This window comes from Crocodylus siamensis, chromosome 12 (assembly GCF_052110815.1).
Source record: "Crocodylus siamensis isolate JL-2025a chromosome 12, ASM5211081v1, whole genome shotgun sequence".
Lineage (NCBI taxonomy): Eukaryota > Metazoa > Chordata > Crocodylia > Crocodylidae > Crocodylus > Crocodylus siamensis.
This window is the reverse complement of record NC_143406.1, coordinates 27,876,601-27,903,853: the sequence shown is the minus strand read 5'-3', so window position 1 is coordinate 27,903,853 and position 27,253 is coordinate 27,876,601. Positions and strand designations below refer to the sequence as shown.

The 27,253-nt window shown below is 43.0% G+C and overlaps 1 protein-coding gene across 1 annotated transcript in view; it reads left to right on the top strand.

Moving 5' to 3' along the window:
• Positions 1-27,253, top strand: part of USP7 (ubiquitin specific peptidase 7) — a 100,470-nt gene that overhangs the window by 27,108 nt on the left and 46,109 nt on the right. The window contains exons 2-4 of the mRNA XM_090023120.1: positions 13,916-14,020; positions 23,094-23,292; positions 27,059-27,197. Coding sequence (XP_089879246.1) covers positions 13,916-14,020; positions 23,094-23,292; positions 27,059-27,197 — 443 coding nt within the window. The remainder of the gene's footprint in view (positions 1-13,915; positions 14,021-23,093; positions 23,293-27,058; positions 27,198-27,253) is intronic.

Here is a 27,253-nt window from a genome sequence, read left to right as displayed (position 1 = left end):
GGGGAATTATTAGGCATAGGTAGCATGAAGTGCTTCACCTAACTGCTGCAGAGCCTTCAGGTCACAGCCATGCTAGATGGAAACAAAAGTACATTAGTTCTTTCCCATCACTCCTGTATGTTTCATTTTAAAAGAAATATTGAAAAAAATTAACTTTTTCTTCAGCTTTAGAGAAGTACTAAGGCTTATGATATCCCATGCACTTTTCTGGAACAGCTGGTCTGTCTAATATCTGGTCTAAGTACAAACAGTCAAAAAGCCCAAGGCTGAATTGAGTCAATCTTTGCAGGTTAGTTTAAGCTGTGAAGTTTGAATTGATAAACAAGTGAACAGACGTTCACTTGATTTTGGAAATGCAGCCACATGCCTGCAGTGGCCCAGATCAGAAGCTGGTTGTGGGGGCAGGGCGGTGGCACTGGAGCCATGTGTCCCTGCTCAGCTGGAGCAGACAGCTTGGGCCAAGGCTAGCCTGCTCACCCTATGATAGGGTGGTTGTGGGAGAGGTTCAAAGCATCCTAGGATGCTTGGAAGACTGAGCTAACTTGAATCTGAAGTGGGGGGTAGGTCAGAAGTTCAATAAACCTATTTAACCTAAATCAGTTGAGTCTGGTTTTGGCCATTTTGAAAGCAGTTTTTGCACACTGAATTTCTGTGGTGTTACAGATTTGAACCAGGTTCCAATCACCTAGGCTGGTTTGTGTGTCATTTCTGTCCCTAGCCCTGAGGTATGGAACTTAAGAAAAAATAAGTCCTTCTTTTCAAAGGCAGAAGGGAGCTCACAGCACTGCTAGCTTTTGGTAGACCTCGTCACCCTTTTTCTGTGTTTGGACATACGTGAGGGAGGACAGAGGTAGGAGGATACACTGAATTAGCAAAAAAAACCCCCATGTGTATTCATGAAGTCTGTCTTGTGAGTAACTTTCATTGAGAGGCATTGCATCCTGATATGTCATTACTTCATACGGTCCTGTGTTGGGGTTGGGGTTTTTTTAGGTTTACAGCTTCTGTAAAGAAACTACGTTAAACTCAACTGTAGCTTCTAGGTCTAGAAATTTACTGTGCATGCCATGGTCCATCTTTTGAGTCTGATATTTGTCAGGGTGTTTGTATGAAACCAAACGTGCATTTTAGCCTGTTCCTGGCAGATGCAGCACATTGTTACTGCTTTTGAACTAGCAAAAACATTTTCCTTGTGCCATCATTCTTAAATTGCCATGAGTACGCTTGAGGCATGCTCCATGGCTTCAGTCTACGTGAGATTATCAGTTTAATTTTATTGTTTACTTCTTAATTTTAATTTTCTGGTAGCAATTCTCAACAATAGCTATTCCATGAGGCTTTCTTTTTAAAATAAATCCCAAAAGACCTGACCTCAAAATATATATACACATTCTTATGTAAAGATAAACCTGTTTAGCCCTTAATCTGCAGCAAGTAAACATAACATGAATGTGCTTCATTCCTCTTAGGGTTCATGATAGGTAGTAAGTGATGCACGTAACATAATTAACAGCATTGTTTTTCATTAGGGCCATTCCTTAGCTTCTATATCTAACAATTGAATAGTTTAAAACTATAGATCAAACACTGTCCATAGCAAAGAAGTATTTACACCAAGGGTTGGCAGCCATCTGTCAATGCACATTGTTGCTTGTAAGGAAGCAGATACTGCAGATGAAATAAATGAAAAGAAGGCAAACAGTAGGACCCTGGGGGTGCTGCTCAAGCTGAAGTGCGCTCCTTATTTATCTGAGCAGCCATGGATCTACCTGTGAGCCATAGGTTGCTGACCCATGCTTCTACACCAGAGTTTCTCAGCAGGGTGACACGAGATCCTTTTAAAGATGTTGCAGGGTGCCAGACAATAGTACCACTGTTAAGTGTGAACCTACACATGATTCACAAGCCAGAGATTTTTAACAGGAATTCATGGTGTCAAAAAATTCTGACCTGTTGTGGTCTGAGTTCTTTCCAACAGAAGAATCGCTCTATTTTCCATAGTCAAGAAATGAGTGAAAGCTAAGAACTGGCATCTGGTGCTTTGAGTCTGATGGGAGGGAGCAGAGGGGTACTTTGAATCTAAAAACATTGAGAACCACTGATCTACAGCTTCCATGATACCATAGACAATATTGCAAGAGGAACAGTTTCACTTGTTCTTTACACCATGACTATCACCATGGTAGCTCAGTACCTGTTGCACCCACTCTTTTCTTCTCCACATTTTGCCTGTGTTCTCCAGGACTAGTCTTGGTTAAATGTAGTATATCCATAGAATATATGGCATATGCAATTTGTATGTGTAAAGTGCTTTGACGTTACATTGGTGTTTAATACATCCAAGAACTAGCTGGACAGTTTTTAGTTTGGGGTGGGCAAAATAGAGTCATACCTGGCCTGCAGGGCCTCTTAAAAAAAAAAAAAAAAACTTAGAAAATTAATATTCAGTTGCTCCCAGCCACCTGTCAAAGATGACAGCAGCTGGGGCACTAGGACCTAAGGGAAGCCACAGCAAGCTACTGCAATAACAGGACTCGCCTGGCCCCAACCCCACAGCTGGACACCCCTGCCTAGAAGGGGCTTCTGACCTGGGACCATGGTGCTGTTCATACCTTCCTGCCGTGATGGGAAACTCAGGTAAGAAGTGGGTAGGGGGCAGGCAGGAAACTCGGAGAAAGTGGCAGCGGGGGCAGGGAGAATGGAAGGGAGCAGGAGTGTGAGGCCCAAGCCAGTGTCCTGGGGCAGCAGGAGCACAGGGGCGGGCTGGCAGGGGTCTGTGGAGCTGGGCTGCACCATGCCAGTAGGAAAAGAGGGGAGATGGCCCAGCTCCATAGACCCCCAGTCAGCTGGGACCCTGCACTCCCGTTTCCCACTTTGAGCCCTGCCGGTGCTGGTCGGCCCGGGGCACCGGCATGGCTCCCACCTGGCTGCTGTGTGCCCACTTGCTCCTGGCCCTGCAGCACGGAGGGAATAATCACAAGCAGCCCCAACCCCATGCCCCACACTCGCCCGTCTGGGCTGAGCAGCAGTGGTGGGTGGGGAACAAACTGCTGCTCAGAGTGTGTGGGGGAAATGGCCCCTCCCCCTCCTGGCGGCGCTCCCTGCAGCAGCCACCCAGAGCCCACACGAGGCTGTCCTGCCTCTCAGCTGCATACCTGCTGCCTGTGGGTCAGCGGTGGCAACAGAGAGCTGGCACAGGCAGCCCCACATGGGCTCCAAGCAGCTGCCTTAAGGAGCACTGGTGGTGTGAGGGGAGGGGCTGCTTTTCTCCCACCCCAGCAGTAGTTTGTGCCCCGCTGCCTCTGAGCCCTTTGGGCAAGCCCAGAGCCACTGTGGGGCCCAGGCTGGCAGCAGTGGTGACAAGTGAACTGCAGGTGAACATGAGGGAAAAGCACCCACTGCCACCCCTGGGCAGTCTGTCAGAGCCCGGTTGGCTGTGGCTCCTTTGCTGGCAGCTCTGTGCTGTCCATCATGGCAGCAGTGGCCATGTGGAACAGCTGCACTGGTCAGCACAGAGCCAGTGGTAGAGGAGCTGCAGCAGAGCCTAGCATGGTGTAGGTTTCCCCAGCAAACACTGCCCAGTGTCAGTGAGGAGCGGGGAGCGCTTTCCTTCACCCCAGCAGGAGTTTGTGCCCTGCTGCTGCGGGGCCTAGGCTGACAGCAGTGACAAGTAACAAACTGCAGCTGAGCATGGTAGAAAAGTGGCCGCTCCCCCTCCTGCCACTGGCACTCCTTGTGACAGCCACTTGGAGCCCACGCAGGGTTGCCTGTGCCTACTTTCTGTTGCCACCACTGCCCCATAGCCAGCGGGGACATGGTGGAGAGGCAGGACAGCCCGAGGTGGGCTCTGGACAGCTGCCGCAGGGAACACTGGTGGCAGGAGGGGGAGGGGCCACTTTTCCCCTGTGCTGAGCAGCAGCTTGTTCCCTGCCCACCACCTCTCTGCAGCCTGGATGGGTGAGTGCAGGGCATGCGGGGTTGAGGATGCTCACAGTCCTTGCCTGTGCCATGGGGCTGGAGCAGGTGGAGCTCGGAGCAAGCAGGCGTGCAGCAGCTGGATGGTAGCTGTGGCTTCTGCCACCGGTAGTTATGTGTCGGCAGTGGGGCAGCCCCAGGAGAGAGTTAGCTAGCTCTGTGCTCCCTGTCCCACTTCTGCCACCTGGTAAGCTGCTACCTGTGCATCAGAGCCCATGTCAGGCCAGACAGGACCCCTCACCCCGTCCACGGCTGGGAGCAGGGGGATGCAAGCAGGAAAATACCGGGGACAGAGGACGGGATGGCGGCTCTGCTGTTTGCTCCTAGGAAAGGCAGCCCCTTCTTCCCTGGCAGCCCCAGCTGGGTCCCCCTGGGCCACTGCCTGTACAGCCCCCTCCACTGAGCAGGGTCCGCCAGTGCCCCAACCCCATCCAATCCTCGCAACCTCCCCTCCCCCAAAATTAAATTTAAATTTGTAAATTTTACAGTTTGCAGGTCTGCAGTATAAAAAGGTTGGGAACCCTTGCCAGCCTGCATCCAATGCTCCTACCACCCTGCTCTGGGCCCTGCAGAGTCCTTGCTCCCACATGCCCGCTCACTTTCAACTCCTTCCCCTCCTCTCCCCCCCCCCCCCCCCCCCCCCGCCGCTTACCTGCCAGCTGCTCTGCACCCTGTGGCTCCCATATCTACTATACCACACACACACATGCATCTCCCCACAAACCCCACACAATATGCGAGTAAGACTGCATTTTGAGCTTTTATGCAGTCACTTCTACATATACAGCACAAACGCCCACAAATCAGATCAAAATAATATATTTTTTTAAAAATTAAATTAAAATTTATTATTATGGGTGTTTTGATTTTTAGTATATAATTTGGGGTTTTTCCCCCTAAGATGGCAAACCTCTTCCCCAAAGGAGTACTTCCAGGGGCAAGGGGTGGGACTTCCAGCAGCAAAGGTCAAAGGTTAAGGTGGGACTTGTGGTCCCAAGATGGTGACCAAGGGGCAGGGCTACCTATGCAGCCTTCGACAAAACTCTGTAAGCAGCCCTGCACCTGAAATAATTGCCCGCCCCTGTTTTAGTTCCTTGCTGATTGGGTGCATTAATAAAAGTTTCGTCTCATTTCAGCATTCTGTCTCATTTCAAGTAAACCAGAATGAAATGCTGTCTTACTTTTATGTTAACCCCTATCATAGCCTATCAATATTGAACATCCCTCCCATTTAGAAGCTACCTAATAGAATGTCTAAGCTATAAAGAGAACCCCAGAATGGTCTTGCATATTAACACTGCAAATACTGTTTTGTAGTACAGTAGTTTAGGAAGGTGGGTAGCTTTGTGAGGGATGAGCAATTATTTTGGCTGAAAGATTGTTAAACAAGTTTTGGTGAGCTGTCTAGGGCTGCAAGGGTGGCCCCACCCCTTCACAGAGGCCCTGTCCTTGGTCACCATCTTGGGACCAGAAGTCTGACCCCTGATGTTTGCCACTTGAAGTTCCTCCCCTTGCCCCAGTAGTACTCCTTTTGGGAAGTGAGGTCAGGGGTGCCATCTTGAAATCACGGGGGGGAAAAAACAAATTTATGAACTAAAAAAATTAAATACTTACTATAACATTTTAAATTTTTATTCCAAAACATTGTCCTGATTTATGTACATTTGTGTAGTGTACATAGAGACAATTGCATAATAGCTCAAAATATAGTCATACTTTTGTATATTGTGTGTGGGGTAAGGGGGTTTATGTGGGAGTATTTTTGGGGGTGTGGCTGGGGAGTAGGGGGTATGCGAGAAGGTGTGCGTGGTGTATGTATGGGTATGGTAGGGGTGGGGTATGTGGGAGGCCTGTGAGAATTGTGTGCATGTGTGAGTATGGTGGAGGGTGGGAAGGGGGGTTATGGAGTGTGGGAGGGGGTGGGAATGTGTAGAGGGGGATGCAGGGGAGTGTGGGAGGATCCCTCAGAATCCCTGGAGTGTACGAGTCCCCAGATCCTCATATGGTGGCACTGATCAGGGCTGCCTGGCCCCTAATACCATGCAACTCCCCATGCTCCCACCCAAGTCCCTGGTGGCAGGTGAGGGAGGGAGTGGGGCTGGGGCAGGCACTGCCCAGGCAGAGTGGGCATGGGTCAGAGTTGTGGCTTGTCTGGAGGGTGTGGGGAGTGAGGGACAACCTCCACCACTACACACCCCGAGAGGGCTGGGCGGGGGGGAGGTATGTGCCCCAGATCTGTGAGGGGCAGTGCAGGCTGGGTCTGGGGCTATGCTAAGCTCTTCGTGTAGGGGGCTGGGCTGAGCGGCAGCACTGGGAGGAGGGATTGGGGGGGCTACGGTGAATTCTGGGGTGGCTGCAGCTCAAAATGCAGTCTTGTATATTGTGTGCATGGGTATGTGGGTCTTGTGGGGAGTTGTGGGTTGGTGGGTATGGGGGTTTGTGGGGATGTGTGTGGGGGGGGGTATAGTAGGTATGGGAGCCATGGGGTGCAAAGCAGCTGGCGGGTGAGCGGGAAAGTGGCGGCCAGGGGTGGGGGGGGTGGAGAGTTGGAAGTGACCCTAACCGGCCCCCCCCCCCCCCCCCCACACACACACACACACCCCCTCCACCAGGAAGACCCTCACGCAGCACCGGCTCCCATGCCCCCCCTGGGATGCATGCAGTGGTGGGAGCTGCCCCCCCCCCCCCCCCCCCCCCCCCCCCCCCCCCCGACAAGCTGCCTGATACCAGCTGGGCAGCACCTGTCCCAGCCCTTCCCCCCCCCCCCCCCTTTTCACCACAGGGGCTTCAGTCTGCCCCTCCTCACGCCCCTTCCCTTTCCCCTCCCCTTCCACCACAACAGACTTACCAGCTGGACACTGCTTCAAGCTGCTGGGCTGATATCAGAAATAGGATTAGTATCAGTCCCAAAAATCTCTATTGGTGCACCCCTAATACTTACAGGAATGGTTTAACAGTTGGCCTTAATGCCCTTTCTTTAAATACTTTTTTTTCCTCCATTCTGTTCACTTACATGGTTGATGTTAAGAGTCCCGGTTGATTGTAATAGATAATACTTTTAATGTAACTGAAGATGTAATTAAAACTAGATAGACTGGTGTGTGACTAGAAGAGTTAAGGTACTGGGCAGGTGACATGGTTTGTTGTCTGCAGGGTGGATAAAAATCAACTATTTAAAAAAAATCTGATTATTTAAATCTTTTTTTATTTATCTTTTTATTTTTTTTAAGAGGCTTTAAAAAATAAATGTATATAGAGATAATTTTAATATGTTAAAGCTCAAAGATATTATAATGGAATACAGACTATAACTTCCAATTATGTACTATTTGAGACGGTATATTCATGTAAACTTTTTAGAAAATTTTATAAATAGGTCAAACAGGCCATGGACTATATTAGGGGCCCAATTTTATGGTATTCCCAGAGGCTCTTCTACAGATTAGTAAAGATTAAAGAAAATCACTCTACCCAGTGGAACTCAGTGCTCAGTCTCGAAGACCCCATTAAGCATCTCTGTGATGGTTAGTTTCAGTTCTCAAACTGCGTTTCCAAAGAGAACCTCCTTGTTAACAGCAGTACAGGGTTCCCTCACTTTATGTGGGTTCTGTGTGTGCAAATTTGCTCTTATGCAATGACCCTTTTTATACCAAAAATTAATTTTATATGCAAGGTAAATTCACTCTTATGCGATCTGTGTGGTGGAAGCCTACAGTCAGTTGCTTTGTGCGGTGCATTGTGGGAGTGACACACACCAAAATACAGTTTGTATGGATCTGTGTTTCTCACTCATTGTCTGCAACATGTGTTTCTGTAGTTGCTGTCCCCATTATGGCTTCTAAGCATCCCGCTAGCTTATCTCCTACCCCTCTTTGCTGTTGTTGAGTACCAAAGTTGTCTTGTAAAAGTGGTAGAAATGAGTCTGGGGGTCAGGTCAGTACAGTTGAGGTCTTGGAACGTATCCCTATTTATTACATTGTAAAGTGTGTTCCCTTTGTGGAAATTTGAGTTATGCATCGTTCTCCAGGAACGCAGGTATAGCATAATGTGAGGGAAGGAAACCTGTATATGGAGATGAGAGATAACAGACCTGATTACCTACCCAGCAGCTCTCTTGGTTCTCTGTAAGTTTGTGTATGCAAAGTTTCATGAAGTTAAATGAATAGAGGATTGTTGGGGGTGGAGTAGATCTGGGCAAGGAGAAAGAGTCTGGAGATAAATGCAAGAAGGGAGGGGCAGTTGAAAAAAAGAAACATTTTGAGCAGACTATTCCATTACTTGAGGGATAAGATTCTGAGTATAGGCTCTCCATTGATTTGAGATTTAGTGGAGGAATAGTATGGTAGAAGGGAAAACTTAGCATGGTAATAGGCTTGCCAGGCTGTAAAAGAGAGAAAAAAATCAAAGATGGTAAGAAATTTAGAAATGAAGGAAGCCCCTAGCTAATAACATATGGCTGCAGTGCTCATTTGACATCCTCCTAATACAGCATGGCAAAAATCCTCAAATATCCATGATTAATCTAGTGAATTGGAGATAGTTCACGTCTCAGTGACTTCACAAGTGTCTGCTTCAGTCAGCGTTGGTAAATAAAATAACGAAATCATAATTCAGTTTTCTGATGTAGCTGCAATATTAATCTGGAAAAAATATCAGAGTAAATCACTGCTTTAAAGTATATAGTGTGTACTGTCTAAAAATGAAACATACATCTGTCTCTGAGTTGTAAATAATATGGTATTAAAGCTAATACGATGCAACTAGAATGCATTTTTTTTTTAGAAAATATTGATTAAATCGAGGCTTCCTGGCCAGTGATTTAAATTGATTTGCATCAAATCCACCCTGGGTGTCTGGGACCGCAGTGTATGTTTATCTGCTCAAAACTCCTGTGATTTAGGCACTGTGTTTATTTGCATCCTTTTCTTGGCCTGTGGGAGCCTTATAGTTGCCCTTATTTTCCTGAGGATACTGGAAAATGTCATTCCTCTCACCCTTTTAAATCTTGATAAGATATAGATTTTACCCTTTTCCTTCTCCCTCTGCAAATTTATCACCTTTCGGTACTTCATCTGAAAAGAAATTGATCTTAAAAATTACTGACAAGCATTAGGTGTAAGGCCTTCTGTCTAGGGATAACATATATATTCTAATATGAAGTGTGTAAGAATACTAGTAATTTGAAAATGCTGTGATTACATGGAGAAATGGATTTAAGTTGATTAATATTCCTTGGATGTGATAGTTGAAGACATCATTACATCTGATCTGTGTATAACTCTTATGTTAACCATTGCAATATTTGAAAAGCTCTCTATACTGTTTTCCCTAGGTTAATCGTCTCTACCTTAGTCTTTTCTGTACATCTTCCTTTGCCTAGTGATAGAGCTTATAAGAATGCAGAGCACTGTCTTGAAAAGAGTTTGAATCAACTTAAACAAAACAGGAATAATAAAAACATTTTCTTATTCACACATCTTTGTGTGGATTTTGAATAAGCTTATAAGTGTCATCCCCCCCTTCCTCCCCCCCCCCCCCAAACAAATGAGCCATTCCAGCCCACAGTAAATGGCAGCTCAGCTGTGGCTTCAACCCCAAGCTCCGTACTGAGGCTGGAGCTGAGCAGCCATCTGACTCAGACTGGTACTTGAATCCAAAATGAGGCTTTTCTTTCCACACATTGTGGGGGGGACAGAGCCTCATCTTAGTTCCAAGTAATACGGTGTTTAGAAGAGGGTCCTTTTTTTGTTTATGAAAGCTGTTTTGATAAAGTCTGCATTTTAAGTCTGATCTGATCTCCCATTGTCACTAAAAGATTCACAGAGGTGTACACTATCATGTAAATAAAACTTCAGTTCTTAGAAGTACAGTACAGAAAATGTGACGTTGCTTATTTGAAACTGTTATGTACATGTCAATTTAGTGCATTCCACAATTGGTTCACAGTACTGAATATGCCATTCAGAGATGCTCAGATCCTTTCAGTGATTTTGATTTGGAGAATTCCTTGAGTTTGTCAATAAACTCAATGAACATTATAATGTATCTGCAGATTTCAGAGTGGTTTACAAGAGATAGAGATGTTTATTCCCTTCTTACAGTGTGGCAAATCACTTCAGTTCTGTACCTCTGAATCGAGCATAACAGCATTGGGAATAGAACCTGTAGCTTGAGAATCAAATATTAGGCCAGTATCTTAGCCATAGGGCCGTACAGTCTCTAACAGCGCATTTGTTTTCTCTAGAAGGTTGGTTAGTCTGATTTTTGTGAAAGGTGACACATGTAAGCTCTTGTTAAATTCACAGAGCAAGTACAGCAATGGTATCTCAAGCTCTTTTGCAGCCCAGTCTGTAAATTCATCTCACTTCTGGATGGAATACCAGAATCGGGGTAGGTAGGTGTTATCCACTGCAGAGTGTAGAGATCCCTCTACATAGGGGGAAAATTAACTTTGTCATTTGTGTTGCTGCTTGGCTTTGTGCTGCCGAAATGGAGGGGCAGATTTCTTTTAAAATCTTTCAGTCTGACATTCAAATATACATTTATTTCAGTTGTTTCAAGGAGTCACTTTTCCCACCTTTTTAATGTTTCGCTTTTAAAAATTATTTTTTTTATAAGCAGGGAAATTTAAAGTGTATCATCATGTTTGATATTCCCTCCCCTGCTCCTTCCCACTTTTCATTTCCAGATTTCTGTTGAATTAAAGTGTACTTGGGGCTTTCAGTTATGTAAAATATTTGGGTTTGGAGGGTTTTGTTAGGGGCAGTGACTTGAATACAAGGTATTCCCAGTGGATATCAGTGAATTTGTCATCTGATTGTACACATCACTGATATTGTCCAAGCGGCTCTTGGAGTCCTCTTAGAAAATGAAAGGTCTCTGATATTGTTGTAGTTTTTCATTAGGTGTCTAAATAACTATACAGGGATGTACTTAAGGGGGAGAAGTCAACATGTATCTGTCTAGACAGTGTAATTTGGGAGCAGCTTGTTTTGAAAACAAGTTCAGCTCTGTCCAGGGTGCTGAATAGTCTGTAGCTAATAGACATGTTTGTGAAATAAGAGAGACAAAGCTTGATGCACATTTGAAAGTGTGCGCTTTAAGGCAGTTTGCTTCACTTGGTATCTTTTGCCACCAAATGGTCAGTACTTTCATTGTGTTTATGGGTTTGGCTACAGTACATCCACTGTAAGAAGTGTAATAATTGAAACAGGATATAAGGGATGCTAATACTATACATGAATAAAAATTCAGGTATCAGTCTCCCTTTTGGATGGTTATTTAACATATATGACATTCTGTCATAAAATTTTACTAAACTGCCTAAATGAAAACATTGAAGCTGTTCTTTGTATTATTTTGATTTTAATATTGACCCTGAGGTGATGTCCTTGCATGACTCTCCTGGGTCAGGTATCAGTCATGTTATGTGGATGCTAGGAAACAAACTGAAGTTTAATCTCTTCAGATTTTTTTTTATTTTTGACAAATCCAGTGGTTTCATTATTTGTTGGAGACTAAGATTTAATTATTATTTAATTAGGTCAGATAAATAATTTCTTTTCTAACCAATATAAATGTCAGTATTTAGTGACTAGTTGCATCCTATAATAATTATTTGTAACCAAACTCTTATGCCCAGTTCCTGTTCCATCCTACTAGAGTCCCTGAAAAACCTCTCCAACACATGCCTTTTGTAATAAGCCAGATCTATCCCTTGCAGGTTTTTTGTGACTTAGTCTTAAGGGTAACATGATGCTGTGTTACAAGTGCATTAATGGATGTTCAGGGGCTTGAAAGGGTAGGATATAATCACACATGGGCAGCTAATAGATGGGCTAGAATCAGGCCCTCGGTTTTAGGATGGACAACAATAAAGACTTGATTCTACTGTATGGTTGCCATACTTCGTACTTGAGTTGAGCATATTAACATCTGTGTGGTTTGTTACCGTGAAATAATATTGATACTTAGTTTTGTAGGAGTGTAGAAAATTAGTCATGGCATATTTATACTGCATCAGCAGCACACTGAAGGTGGAGTGCTCTGCCCCATGTGGCAGCTGCAGTATCATTTTTAAGCATGCCATTGACTGAGATGTTGAGCAGTCACAGAAAGATGTACAGTAGTGGCATTGCCAGCATGTTTCCAGGGTAGGGAGCATCAGTGAGCAGGGGCACTCCAGCCACAGTGTGGGCCCTTTGCAGTATAGACACACCTTTGGTGTTAGTTATGCCAGGAGTGGTCAACATGTGCAGTTGTGGCACAGAAAACCCTTTGTGGCATGGCAGATTTGGCAGGGAAGAGGAAACGCATCAACAGATGGGGCAGGGAGCAGAAAGCAGAGCATCAGATAAGACAAGGAGCACAGGGGAAAGAGCAAGTGGAGTGGCAGATCTGGCAGTGAAGGAGGATCAGAGTGGCACTTGAGTAGGGGGCAGGGCTTACCTATTGGCACACCTGCCAAAAAAGTTGGCCCCTACTAAGCAATGTGAGCAGATTAGGAAGTTTTAAGATGTTTGATTCCTGTTATTTGCATACATTTGTTCATTTGTGTTCCTTTGACTTCTTTATAACAAGGGACCTTCCAGTACTGGGTGTAGGATTAGTTTATATTGTCTGGATTGGAGTAGGAAGTGTGCTAATTGTCAGTGTACTTACTGTTCAATGTAGGTGTTGCAGGTGGAACATGTATTTTAGTTTGATACGTTCTCAGCTTAGTAATATAGGTAAATAAAAAAGGGAATATGCTTCATTGTAGTTTCTTCCTCTTGTGCAGCCTATTAAGCAATGTCAGAATTATGATAGTGATTCATTTTTAAGGCCTGAAAACAGGGCTTCTTAAGTTAAGTAAACCTTTTATTAGAGTATAGTGCTAAACTGAGCATAAATTCCTTATTGGGTTCAAACTAAGAAGCCTATTATCACTATTTCAGTTATGTAGCACAGATATGGCCCGAAAATGTTTTTTGGAATTATTTTATGGCCCTAATTCTAAGATCACATCTACATAGGAGAGACCCGTATGCCTATCAGGAATTTTGTAGGATTCAGTACGTCCTCCCTGTAGGCAAAAGGATTTGCTCACTCATGCCTGATTTTAAGGTCAGAGTTATGTCTAGGATATGAAATTTACTGTCTTCTGCATAATCTCTTACCATAATTAAATAATTGGTATTGTTTTTTTGTGGTGGGCAGGAAGTAGAAACAAAGTTATGGGTTTGCAGGGCCTGTTTTGTTACTTTAATCACGGTGTGTGTTGTTTAACATCAGGGGTTTTTTAGATTTGAGAGAGATTTGTAGGTGCATTTTTTGCATTTGTTTTTAACCAGCTGTACTATCAAAATTTAACAATGATGGTGATCTTGGATAACAAGGTGGTAGTTTTTAAATGTTAATGTTTTGAAATGTCATAAGATCTTTTTTTCTTTCTATTTTTTTTTTCAGTAAGAACTTAAACATTATTTCACATGGATTTAAATCCTTTATGGAGCAAAAAATATTCAGTCAGTCTTGGTACAAATTATTCTACCTGTTTACTTTTGGATTGCTATTATTAAATACCTTATGAAGCAAATTAGTAATAGTCATTTAGAAGCCTGAGTACATATGTATTATATTTAAGTAAACTCAGGTTCTGGACTGAGATATAGTGCCACATGGGAAAGTGTATGTATTTGTTACTACTCGAAGTATAACTTCAAATGCCTGTGTTCTGTGTCAGTCTAGAACCTTTTAAGTTCTTGTTTACATGGGGAAATTTACCAGCAGCATTATAGGCCTGTAATTATACTGGTATAATTGTACAACTTCCTGATGCATATTCTTATTCAGCAGTTAAGCATGCTTTTTTCTGATATAATCTGTCACTTTGAAATTTCCTAGTACAGACAAAACATACATTTCATGGCCAATTTCTTTTGTTTTCTGTTTTTCATAGCTGGAGATACAGATGATCCACCAAGAATTACCCAAAATCCTGTCATCAATGGGAATGTAGCGATGGCAGATGGACACAACAACACAGAAGAAGACATGGAGGATGGTAAGTAAATGATGAAAATATAGGTGGGGCAGGGACTGACTTCTCTATTAGTATACTGCGCAGCTTAAAAGGTTTTTGATTCTTTTGAGGTGCTATAGTGTAACTGATTTTGAAACAAGCAAGAAAACAGAAAAAATCCGACCTCTAGGTGCATCATTGCTAGTAAAGGGTCATTGCTGTCTAGTGCAGAAAATAACATTTTAAACATCTATATAGCAATTTCTAGAGTAGTCATTCTTAAAGAGGTTGGGCATCCAAAAAATTGTAAGCAGAAAAACTGGATATGTTGTGTATGGACAGTAAGATTTCATTGTAAATCTTTAAATCCAGTTATAATTACTGGTTTCTGAAAATCTCTTCAAATCCATTAGAACCACCATTGTGCTGCAGATGACTATACCCATTCTGCCTCTCCCCAGAACACTTCAGTCTGTCTTGCTAGATAATCAAGCAGCAGCCATAGCCAAGTTTTAATCTGGGTGCTGCACATGGTGGTGACCCCTCTTTTCGAAATGGAACTTTAAATGACCAACATGTGGGACCTCCCTGAAGAATACAGCTTGTCTCTTTCTTTTTTCCTGAGTCAACTTTAATGTTTATGTAAAATAGCTTTTGGGTATAGTCCTTTCTCTGAGCCTTGTCACTTAAATTGATGTACCTAATTGTTTATAAATATGCTTAGAAGTACAAGTATTCTAAATACTTTACAAAAAATAATCTGTATATCATCTATTATGGGGAACAGACAGACTCTTCAAAGGAGAAAAAGCCTTCCTTTTTTTCCCCCAAGAACTATATAGGAAAATGAAAGGATCAGAGAAAGTAAATGAAGTTTCATTACAGTTAAACTCCAGAAAAAATGAACAGGGTTAGATTATCACAGTCAATTATATAGGTGAAAGAGAAACTTTCTCACTGATTTCTGTGAGACTGTGATCAAGAGAGCAATTAGGATAAGGTTGTAGGTCATAAGTGTCTACCTTCGGGAGTTAAAAAAGTAATGTAATACTAAGGCATTAATTACTGGAGACGGGAGCGTTCAAGTGAGAAAAGATAATTAAATACAAGACAAAAAGATTATGGCCAGACTTCAAATATGAGCACTGTCACTACGTCATAGCCAAAAAGATCAGGAGGAAAAATTGACGTCAAAAGGGTCAAAGTAGCAAAAGAGCAAAATAAATGAAAGTGAGTCCTATATAACAGCGGCTTCAGAATTTTCTCTGGAAGACCTCACTTGTGCTTAAAGGATTTGTATTAAAAGATAAAACAGTGGTTTCCATTTTGATTTTGATTTTGATTAAGATTGTGGTATCTGTTGTCCTCGCTGTCTTTAATGATACCACAGCCATGACGCAGAACTTTATGGTGACCAATCAAGATTGTACCAGGTGACATTGACATTACCGTCCACCAGTTCCAAGTGACTGACCTAGTAGTAAAATATCCAACAAAAGACCCTCATGTTTAGTCAAGTAGTATAAAAGCTTCCTATAAAAATGTATCTAAAAAGTGTGTGTGTGTGTAAATAAAAATAATACAGTTTTTTAAATAAACTGAGCAAAAAGCAGTCAGGTTGCGTAAGAGGTAAGTTATATCAGAGCTAATAGAGAACACACACATTCAGATAAATCATTTACTTCCTGTCTAGGCAGAGTAACTTTGACTCTGTATGAAAGTCAATACAGAATATCAAGTTAAGTGGAAATGACAACATTTTATATGGCCATGGGCCAGCTTGCATAAAAAAGCCTCTTTGCAGAGGTCCCCAGCAAAAGCCTGCCATGTTTGTGCTGGACCTAACCACTAAGATAACTCTTCCATGCTCTTCTGCCAGGTTCACAGGTTTCAGAGGACATTGCTATAGTATAAAATCAGTTTGTGTGATAGGATCTGTGACCAAAAAATAGGGAATTAAGTTTTGGGGATGAGCAGTCTATCAGGCAATATATAATTAGTACAGAAATTCTTTGACATGTTGGTTAATCATTCCTTGTGATCATACCTGAGCAAGGAGTGCCTAACTACACTGTGATGTTATGCTGCTTTTACTGTACACCAGAGAGAGGACATTGCTTCAGTGCAAATGTTGCAATCCAGGAAACCTCTGAGTGTTACCTTACGTAGGCGGATGATGCCATCATAAAGGCCATTCAGTTGGGCAACCCACCAGATATTGCATTATTTGTTCTTCATTTGAAATTGCAGTTGTAGTGTTTATACTCTTGCTATCCCAATTTCTATGATAACATGTATGTAAGGATTAGCCCAGTGATTGAAGTGTTAGTCATAAAGTGAAATCGGGGATAGCAGAAGGTAGAACATGTTTATGAAGGTGTCAGTATTGATGCTACCTGTAACTCATCTACTCTTATCAGGCCTCTTTGCAACAGCTAAGTTCAAGATAAGACTGTATCAGTGCATCTTGGAGGAAGAGCAAGCATTACAGAGCGAAGCAATTGCAGCTCATTTATGGAAGATTGAAAGCACCCTGTTAAGCTAGGAGAAAGCATTAATGTTGCTAGTAGGTTCATAGGCAGACAACGTTCTTTGAGTGAATCTGATATCTTTTATTAGACCAACTTAAGTAGTTGGAGAACAATTATTAAGCAAGTTTTCGGGTTCAAAAACCCTTCATCAGGCTAAGGAAGTTTCAGCAGTTGGTGTGTGCTCTTCCTGGATGGAATGAAAAGTAAAGAAGCCAGTGGCTGGGCTGGTATGCATTCCAGAAATGCAGCTGGTCTAAAAGATATCAGATTCACCCGAAGAACCTTGTCTGCCTATGTCCTTAGGCCAACATGGCTACAACCTGCACCCCTGTAACATGCTAGTAGGTTCATGCACTTGTAGCAGATAGCTTGAAAAAGGGGGCCACACAATTACACCAGACCTAATATCATATTTTCTCACATGCAATATCAGCAAAATAGGCATCTTGTTTTTGAAAGGCAGAAGGAAAGAGAAATTCCTTGAGAGCCTCTTCTAATGTGTGTGCGCTTGGAGGGGAGGGAGGCAGCATCCAACAGCCAGCGACTAGGGAGTTTTACTTCCACTTTCCTTTGGTAGAGGATGATGTGGCAGAAATTGCAGTTTCCTATTTCCTCAATTATAATGTGCACACCAATTACCAACCACTGAATTTTTGGGGAACAGTGTAAGTTGGATATAAGAAAATATTATATATCATGCTACTGTGTGCATTGCTAAAAAATTTTATAAGGGTAGAATACTCAATGGCAGGAAGACAAAGTTTTTGGGTAAATCCAATATCTTTTATTAGACAAATTGAAATAGGTGAAAAAATGCTTCTTTGCAAGTTTTTGGGTACAGACACCTTTTGTCAGGCTGAGGAAGCATCTGCAGCTGGTCTGTGCTCTTCCTGGATGGAATACAAAAGAAGCCAGTATGTATGCAAGAAAGTCAGTCAGTGAAAATGCAAATTGAGACAGTCATTGGGTAAGAGGCAGGTGGATGAGAAGGAACAGGAATGGCAGAAAAGTACAATGTGTAGTGACTTGTTCCATGGAAGTTCATTGGCAGCAGATCTGAAAATAAATTGCTAGATGTTGACCTTTTTCTTGATGTTGGTACAATATGGCCCTTCTGGTTAGAGTAACAAAAAGATGCCTCCATCAGGTTCTGTGGAACAGAGATACTTCTGTCACTGGGAGATAAAATTGTTTGCTATGGTATGCTAAAGGTGAAAGCATTGGCCGATTTGTTTTAGCAGACTGACTTGTGGAGATGTGTTTTATACTTTCAAAACATAGGGAAGAGAAGCATCTATTTTCAAAGGAGTATTCATGTACAGGGACACTGGTGTAGCAGATGTAGAGAGAGGTAGTTAGCCATGTTAGTCTGAAGTCAGATAGAAGACAGGATAGATATACACCCTACAGACTTACTAACCAAGAGAGGGGGAGAGAAAGAGAGCACATGAGTGCACACGCTTCAGTGTTCTCCATTCGCAAAAGCATTGCATGAAGTCACAAAACTTTGTGCTCCACATCTATATCTATAATTTATTTAGTCTACGAGGTGTAGCAGAAGTGGTCTATCCAGGAAAATGAACCCAAGTAGGAACTGGTCAGAAAAATAAATGCTCTGAGTTTGGAAGTGAGCAGAGCTAAAATATACACATTTTTATATATTGTTAATCTCTGCAGTTGAAAGGAACTGTTTAAATAATGTCTCTGGGGTGCATTATAAACATGACTTTTGTAGGGGAACAAAAGTTGACTTCAGGTGAAATGTATACTCAGCTGTAGGAAAGAAGGTAATCAAGTTCAAAGAATCGGGGATTTTGCATGTTCTGAAATGGTACCTGAGGCATTTCACTAAGGTTAATTTTTTGCAAGATGGAAGTGACAGCTTCAGTAAACATCCTCTATCATGAGTGGTTTTTTGTTTTAAATCAGTTCGTTCTCATGTAAAGATTCCGCGTGACAATTAGATTAACCAGTTCCCTCGCAAGTAAGAGATTTAAACTGAAGGCTCTTTAATTAAAAACTTGAACGATTATGGTATTTGCAGTATTAAAAGCATCCATTGAAGCTCTGTTCCTAATAGTGATTTGAAGCAGAGGATTTCAGAAACAGGAATCTTAATTGTGGAGTATTATACCCCTCATTTGACACCAGTGGAGTTCATTTGAAAGTCCATTCATGGAATATAATTGGTTTTAACCATTTTTTGCCATAAATCATACAGCTGAAAAAGTACTTTAACATAAACTGAATAATGCATGGAGAACTGTCAAGTTTTTCTTCAAAAGAAAAAGAAATTTGTTTTCTACCAAATTGTAAACACTTAAAAGATATGTTACTTGATAGTAAAATGGCTCATGTGCTGTTCCTGGGTCACAAGTTTAGAGGATTTTTGTTCTGTTGACCAGTTAAATGGACTTTGGCTATATTAACGTATCCTCGTAGCTTCCACCACCAAACTACCAGAATGTATACGTATCTGTGCACCCTTGGTGGCCCTGTGTGTAGATGTGGCAGGGCACTGTTGGTGCCTGCCACTTTAAGGGCTGAGCCAAACAGCCAGCAGGTGCTTGATTACAGAAGCCAGTTTGGAACTCTGGCCAGGTATATAAACAGAGGAGCTTGCTGCCAGCAGGCCAGGCAGAAACAGGTGGGTGGGCCAATGGCAGACCTGCCCTGAGAGAGCCTCCCCTGTTGCATTAAACTAGACCTAAGGCTAAATTTTGTCTCGCATGGAAAATAGGATCATATCGCTATTTTGGATTGCTGGTTTTTAGGAAGTATTTAGATAAACATATACAACACTAGCATACCTAAACAAATGAGAAGGCAAGGAGAAGTCAAGTAATCTTAGTCTGATATTTGTTAATTAATCATATCTAGCTGAAACTCCAGAAGTAGAGTGATTTACATGTAAAAAAATAATTATAGTCAGTTTGGAAGAGAAAAACAGTAGTCAGTAATCCCAGCTAATACGGACCAAAAACTGTTTGTAAAATCAAATAGTTTGCTACATAAATATACACTTAAATGTATGTATATTTATTGCACATATATTATTTTTTCAAGTTGATCATTATATCAGGGGGGTTTTCAAAATCATATGCCTTACATGTCCTTATTCTAAATTCTACTGCACACACTGATGGCAAGTTCTGCATTTGGGTAGTTTTGGTCCTGTACTGTTTGAAGCTGTCCAGATGACTTTGGAGCACTCCAACCAGGAAGTGTACAGATGTATAAGGTCAAAGAAGCACTTCAGACATGGCCAAAGAGCTTCAAAATTGATCCGCAAAAGATGAAAAATGTCTTTGAAGCCTTTGAAACATCTGTGTGCTCCAACAGAGTGCACGGGGTGGCTCAGTCTTCTGGCATCTCGCATAGTTTCACCTTACACTCCCACCTAATTCCAACTTCTGCAGGTTGAGAGGCATGCAAGGAACAAATGCCCTCTTACTGGAGAGAAGAATTTCTTGAGACATTCAACTAATACTGCAGACTTATTTAATCATTCTTCACCTTCTAATAGACTATTTTAAAAGATAAACATTCCAATCTAATACATTTTAATTGGGTTAAATGTTTGGTGTGGCACAAAAAATGTGTCCAACTGTACATTCTGTGATTTAAAGACAGAATAGTGCAATACCTTGGAGTACTCTTTTTAAGACTTGTGACCCAGGTTTCAGTTCCTTGTACCACCATAAACCATATACATGTGACTTTGAGGAAAGCACTTGATTGCTGCCTCCTTCACTAAAATGGATATTACCTTATGAAATTGAAAGAATATGTTTGGTTTTGTATTTTCTTCATACGGTACTAGGTACTTCATATAATGAAGAATATATGTAGGTACCTCACTGTGTGCTCTTGGCAGTAAAGGATTCCATTCTCCTACCAGCTGTTCCCAACCAAGGCTGCCACAACCTTCAGCATCCCTTTTGACACCTCCTGCCATACAAATGTGTGTGAGCAACAGTGATCCTGGTTTTCTCTAATAAAAAATAGCAAATTCTCTGATTTAACCCCCCCCCCCATCTGTGTTTTTTCCATGATGAAAATGAAACACCACTATGTATGGATATCAGTTGAACACTGTGTTTTATTGAGATATTTACAATTTTAAAGCAGTTTGGAAGCCTGCCAGTACCTCTATCACTAATAAAATAAATTCTAAATATTCATTTTGGCATTTGATTTTGGGTTTTTATCATGGAAAATCAGAGCTTCCCCTACCCCCTTTGCTTACCAGGACACAGGTCCAGTTGCAGTTGTGCCACCCCACTCTGCTTTGGGTGCTGAGCAGCCCTCCATATGCCAGTATCCTGCCTGACATTGTCCCTCACTCCCAAGCGACATGCCCCCCACTTCTCCAGCCCTGCTAGAGGGGGCCCCCAGCTGCCAGGGCTAAGGAACCCAGGACTGGGGTCTGTAGCCCCCTGGCCTCCACAGCAGTGCACAAGCCCTGGATGCCATCCATGGGAGGCAACAAATGCTGCAGCGGAGCACAGCAATGAGTCTTGCTTCCCCCCCTCCCGCAGGCAGCATGGCTGGAGCAGAGCCCATGGGAGCGCAATTGCAGGCTGCCTGCTGTGTGCTTGAGGCTTCCTGCCCTGCTGCCCTCCCTGCCCTGCAGCCCAACAGGCAGGACCTGGCATGGTAGGACAAAGCAGGGCTGAGTGGGGAAGCTCAGTGCCACCACCACAAGCCACAGAGACCCCAGGGGGAGGGCAGCAAAGTAGGGAGCCCCTGAGTCTGCAGCCTGTATTTGCCCCATGCACAAATTGGGGGGGGGCACATGCCAAGGGATACCCCTGGGAATGCACACAGTGGCAGGGAGTCTTCCCTTCCCCTACTGCCCTCTAGACAAGCTGCTCGCGGTTTCCTTCTGCTCCTGCACGAGCACCACACATTCGAGCCCTGGGCCCCAAACCCTATGCACCAGCCCAGCTGGGCAGGAGCCCCAGCCCTGCCCAATTTCTTCCCTCACTATGGGACCTCAATCCTTCTCCCACCCCCTCCTCGATTTTACCTGCAGGAGCAACTCTCCAGGCTCCCTGGCAGCCATATGCATGTTTATGTACGCACATGTACATAGCACCTCCTGCCTTGATATTCCCCCTTCCAGTCCCTTGTAGGTTGGAACTTTGCCTACCGTTTCCCATGTTTTTCTCCTTAAAATGAGAAAATCCAAGTTTTACCACATTTTTCTGTACTGAATGAAAAACATGGTTCCCTGATCAGCAGAAGAGTCTGTGCAGTTTACAGACTAAAAATATAGTGAAAACATGAAATTAAATCAGGTTAAATTATTAAGAGGGGCATAATGGTTATTGAGCTAAGTGATGTTCAGTAGGCCTGTGCAAAGTGGCTAGTATTCACTTTGGATTCGACCAATTCGGAGGACAGTGACTTGATTCGGCTGAATCGGCCCCCTCCCCCACCACTCAGTGGCTGCCCCGCCCATGCTCCCAGCTCTTTTAAAAAAAACCACCCACTCATCGGTGCTGCCATGTGGGGGCAATCCCTGCTGCCCCACGCCACATGGGGGGCTCTACCATGAGCCCCCTGACTCCCCACTATGGCTGCCCTGCCTGCGCCAGCCTCCAGCCTTTTAAAAAATCTTTTCCAAGTCTCCTGATTCAATTCAGATTCAGAGATTCATCACTGAATCGGGCCGAATCTCCTCCGAATCAAATCAGCACCCGAAGATTCAGACAGCCCTAGTATTCAGTTTTATAATGAAATCGATAAAATGTTACAGGTTTGTGTTGAAGTTGTCTTAGTTTTTCCAGTGAATCTTCCCACAGGATTTAATTCTAGACTGTCACAGAATTTGTAGGTCCTTGATCTTATAAATTATGCAGTCAACTAACAAGGATTAAAAAAGAAATAGTTATTGCTTTCACTTTTTTAGTGGGGCGGTGGCTATTCGGGACAATACAAAGCAGCAAAATGGTGACTCATTAAAACTTGATGATGTAAATAGATTCTTGGTACTCTTATGTCCTTATTCCTCTTTCTCTCACTGTTGGGAGTGGTGTCTCTGCTGAAACAGAAATCTGTTTCTATATAGAAGTTTCAGGGACATAGAGTTGGAGTTGATAGTAATCTAAATTGCATGGAAACTGACATATATAGGACTCTTTGTTATGCTATTGCTTACCTTTGGAGAAAACTTTGAAATTTGATTTGTAATACATTTTAGCGGTTAAACATAATTTAAGAGTAGATTGGATTGGAGGAGGCATTCTTCTAGAAATGCTCTTCCTTCTTTTTTATGACAATTGAATGTATACTGTAATGTCACTTCAGCTGGAACTGACATTCTAAGAAACTTTTCATAGTAGGATGGTTACTAGAAAACAGTATTAATTATTCCTGGTTCATGAGAGAAAATTTAACCCAGGTACCAGTAAGTTCTTCCAGTAGTTGAGTGTTTGTGACAGTTTTTATGCCTTACTGTTTTGCAAAACTTCTATTTCAGGTAGCACGTGTTCCACAGTTTTGAAAAGGTATGTTTTGCAATTAAGTGTCTTCAGAATTTGAAGTTACTATTTTGATCATTTTTCTTTTTTGCTTAGACACAAGTTGGCGATCAGAAGCAACGTTTCAGTTTACAGTTGAACGTTTCAATAGACTGAGTGAGTCAGTCCTCAGTCCTCCCTGCTTTGTACGAAACTTACCATGGAAGATCATGGTGATGCCACGTCTTTATCCTGACAGACCACACCAAAAAAGTGTAGGATTCTTTCTTCAATGCAATGCTGAATCTGATTCCACGTAAGATGCTTTAAATAATTGATATGCAAACCCAGATATGAGATTGCTTAATTGTATTGCAAAACAAACTAATAATTGATTTAAAATTACCTGGCGGAGTTCTTGTCTTGAGGGGCAGTGCTTATTCTGTTTTTAGTTTCTGAAGAGTTCTCTACTTTTCATCTACTACTTGCTTCCCACCCCTGCTCCAAAGTCATGTTGTAAGACTTGTCCTTTGAGGCGATTTGTTCAACTTGAAGCTTCTGATGGAACTAAAACATGATTCTCTTGGACTGGTGAGAGCAAAGCGAGAGAGACTTTTAAGAGAGCATCACAGTCTGTCAACAGCATTGCCAGCCTTGCTGTCATGGGAAAGGAAGATCTGTGCTTACTTGTGTTAAAATGCTACTAGACATCCCTCTAATCCACTTGAGTCATTAATTCTGCCCTATAATGCAGCAGTTTCTAAATAAAGTAGGCAAAAAAAACTCTTTCTTGCCAGTATAGCCTAAGGTAGTGACTTCTGTCCCCTCCATGGCCCAGTTGGATCAGAAAGAAATTTTCACTATTTGCAGGTTATTTCATAATAGTTTATATAAGGTGATTTCCTTCATCTTTCTCTGAGGCATAAAGTACAGAAAAATATCAGTGGTAGGATGTTGACGCAGAAGGATCATTGATTTGGTCCAGCATGTTATTTGCCTGACAGAAAACAACTCTACTGGAAAACGTAGTCCTTCATTGCCACCCTCTGTTTGAGTTGAGGGAAAGGAGGAATAATATAAGAAAAGTAAACCTGCCAAGAAAATATGAAATGTTTCATGAGAAGGACAATCCAGCATCTCCAGAGTGGGCAGCACAAGTATGCATTGCTAATCATTAGGCACTGATAGAGATTTTGGGGGCTGATACTGATGGCCAATTTTTAAACGAGTCATATTGACCGATACTTATCCAATTCTGATATGCAGCTCCACAGCATGGAGAGCTGTGTGGAGCTGGCAAGCCTGTTGTGGGGGAAAGGTTGTGGGGGAGGGGAAGGTCTTGGGGGGGCAGATAGAGGCCTTCACTGTGAAGGAGGAAGTGGGGCAGCGGCTGCCCAGCTGGGGCAGGGCAGGGTATGAGACAGAGCCACTGCTCATCCAGAGGGCACTGGGGGGCCAGCTTCTGCTGCTTGGAGTGCTGCTGCTGCAGACTGAGACCGGGGCTGTGCCAGGCTTTTCCCACTGAGCGGCTGGGCTGAGCTGCGTTTTGGGAGCGCAACAGTGGCACCGGGAGAGGGGCTAGGGCAAATTTTGGGGTGGCTGCAGCCCCCCTCCCAGCACCACCACTGTCCACCCTGAGCCTAGCCCAGCCCTAGCCAACAGTGGTAACCCACCCCACCACACGCACAAATCTGGGAGCACACAGCCCTCCATGCTGTCCTGGGGTGAACTTCAGGTGGGAACACCCCCCTGCTCCCTCTGGACAAGCCATGACTCTGTCCCGTTCCCCACCCTGTCTCGGCTGTGCAGAGCCTGCCCTGCTCCCTCCCTCCCTCCCCGCAGGGGCCTTGATCTGGCCCCTGTCCCTTCCCCCACAACAGACTTACCAACCAGACCCAGCTGCTTTTCATGCTTTTCACGGGCTGCACTCCTGGCTGCCTGCTGCGGTGCTGCAGCATTTATCGGCCACATTATCAGCTACGTCAGGAAAAAAAAGCCAGTTGCCAATACTCTGTTTTCTTCACGTTGGTGCCAATCCAATATGGGACCAATCTATCGGTTCACCTCTACTAATAATCAAACCCATAAATCCAGTGTATGGCATTTACAGGGGAAGGACTCCTTAGCAATAAGCTATCTTCTGATGCTGTACAGAGAGCAGTTTGCAGCAGCTCACTTGCCCACAGCCAACTCAGTTACTACTTCAGGGACAAGCTACAGTGCTTAGCCAGTAGCTATGTCTGTGCAGGTGTTAATGTAGGACCCTGCCCCTTCTGTTTTCCAGACCAGAGATACATGGCAGCAGTCTCGGGAGCCATTATAGCACAGTGTCTGCTTGATTCTGTTCCAGTGAAGAAAACTCAATTTCCTCACTTAAGATATGAACCCCAGTTTTGCAGGGCTTATTTTGAGGAAGTGTGCATTAACCTTTTCCAGCCCAAGGCACACTTACATTACTAAATTTCTGCAGCACACCTGTTAAGGCATTCCCCATCCTCATACCTATTGTAGCTCATTCTGCGGCACACCTATTCATTTCTGACAGCACACTTCTGTGCCGTTGCACACTGGTTGGGAAACACTGGTATAGTGATGGCAGTGGCTCCTACTTTGTTTTGGAAGTAGAGTATTGGCTGTTGACTGGGAGTAAATCATTTGGAAATGACCGGTTGAGAGAGACTTGGGAGCATTAGTCACTCGCAGGTTGTGCTCTTTGGAAGCATCAGACAGGATATTTCCAGTAGGATGGTATTAGTGCTAGTGTAAAAGGTACTAGTGAAAACTCGCTGTGTTCAGTTCTGAACACCGTGCTAAAGAAAGATGAATTGAAAATGGAACAGGTTAGAGATGGACTACCAGGGGACCAAGGAGTGTCTTACAGGTAGAAATTAAAGGGGATTAGCTTGCTCAGCCTAGAAGAATGATAGCTGAGAGGGATATGAATGCTCTCTGTAAACGCATCAGGAGGCAAACATTAGGCAGGGAGGGGAACACTTCATGCTAAATAACACCACTATCATAAAAACAAATGGATGTAAACTGGCCATAAATAAATTTAAGCTGAAAATTGGAAGAATGGTTTTAATTGTTGGGATGGAGTGAGGTTTAGGAACAGCCTCCCAAGAAGTGGAGGTGGGAGGGTGGGCCTTGACTGGTTTTAAGGTGGAGCTGAATTAGTTTATGCAAGGAATTTTATAGTATGTTTTCATGCAATAACAAGAGACTGGAGTTGGCAAGTTAGGAGGTCCCTTTCCAGTCTGATGTTCCTAATTTCTATATGCATTATACATTTCTACAGTTCAAGTAGAAGTGCTGACTGTGTATGAATACTAAGTCCCAATGGCTGCTTACAAAAGTGAGAAAAACCTGACGGTTTATTTTCAGGTGGGCGTGTCCGAGCACAGTGCATGCCCAGAAGAGGTGACGCTCTAGTTTGACCCAGATCACCCAACATCTGTATAGATCGGGAGCTTCAGTGGGGCTTGTGGTGCTGTAATTAGTTGATTGACTCAGCTTTAAATGAAAGTGCCAAAAAGCCCTGCTGAAGTGCCCGATGTATACAGATGCTGAGGAGCCGGGTCAAGCTATAACATGCTTTCTCTTCTTATAAAACAGTGGGGTTTTTTGGGGTTTTTTTGTCTGTCAGTGCCCATTGATATCCGATAAACTTCAGGAGGCCACCTTTTTATATTCTTGCCTGCTATTTCCTAGTTCTTGTAGCATACCCTTTTATAAAATAGTTCCAACCCATTTAATTTAAAAGTAAAAACAAAATAAGATGCTGGGAAGAATGTTTTATAGAGAGCACTTTTAGAAAGTAATGTTATCTAAAACTTCATTTTTGAGAAATACTTAGTCTAATGAGCATTAGTATGTATGGTGTGACTCCTAAAGGCCAGAGATTAATTCTTACTAATGCTTCTAGTAGCAACTGAGCAAATTATAAAAATCTAATGAGGAACAAAACATGTAGTCATCTCTATGCAAGTGCAGATTTAGTATGTAAACTAAACCTTGCACAAATATTTTCTATGATTGAAGAAGCCTGGGTTGAAATTAATTTCAAATGTTTCTTTTTCTAGGTCATGGTCTTGTCATGCACAAGCAGTTCTCAAGATAATAAATTACAAGGACGATGAAAAATCATTCAGTCGCCGAATTAGTCACTTATTCTTTCATAAGGAGAATGACTGGGGCTTTTCCAACTTCATGGCATGGAGTGTAAGTGATGGTATAATGGGCATATAGTAATGGAGTGTTATTGGGGAGAGAGAATG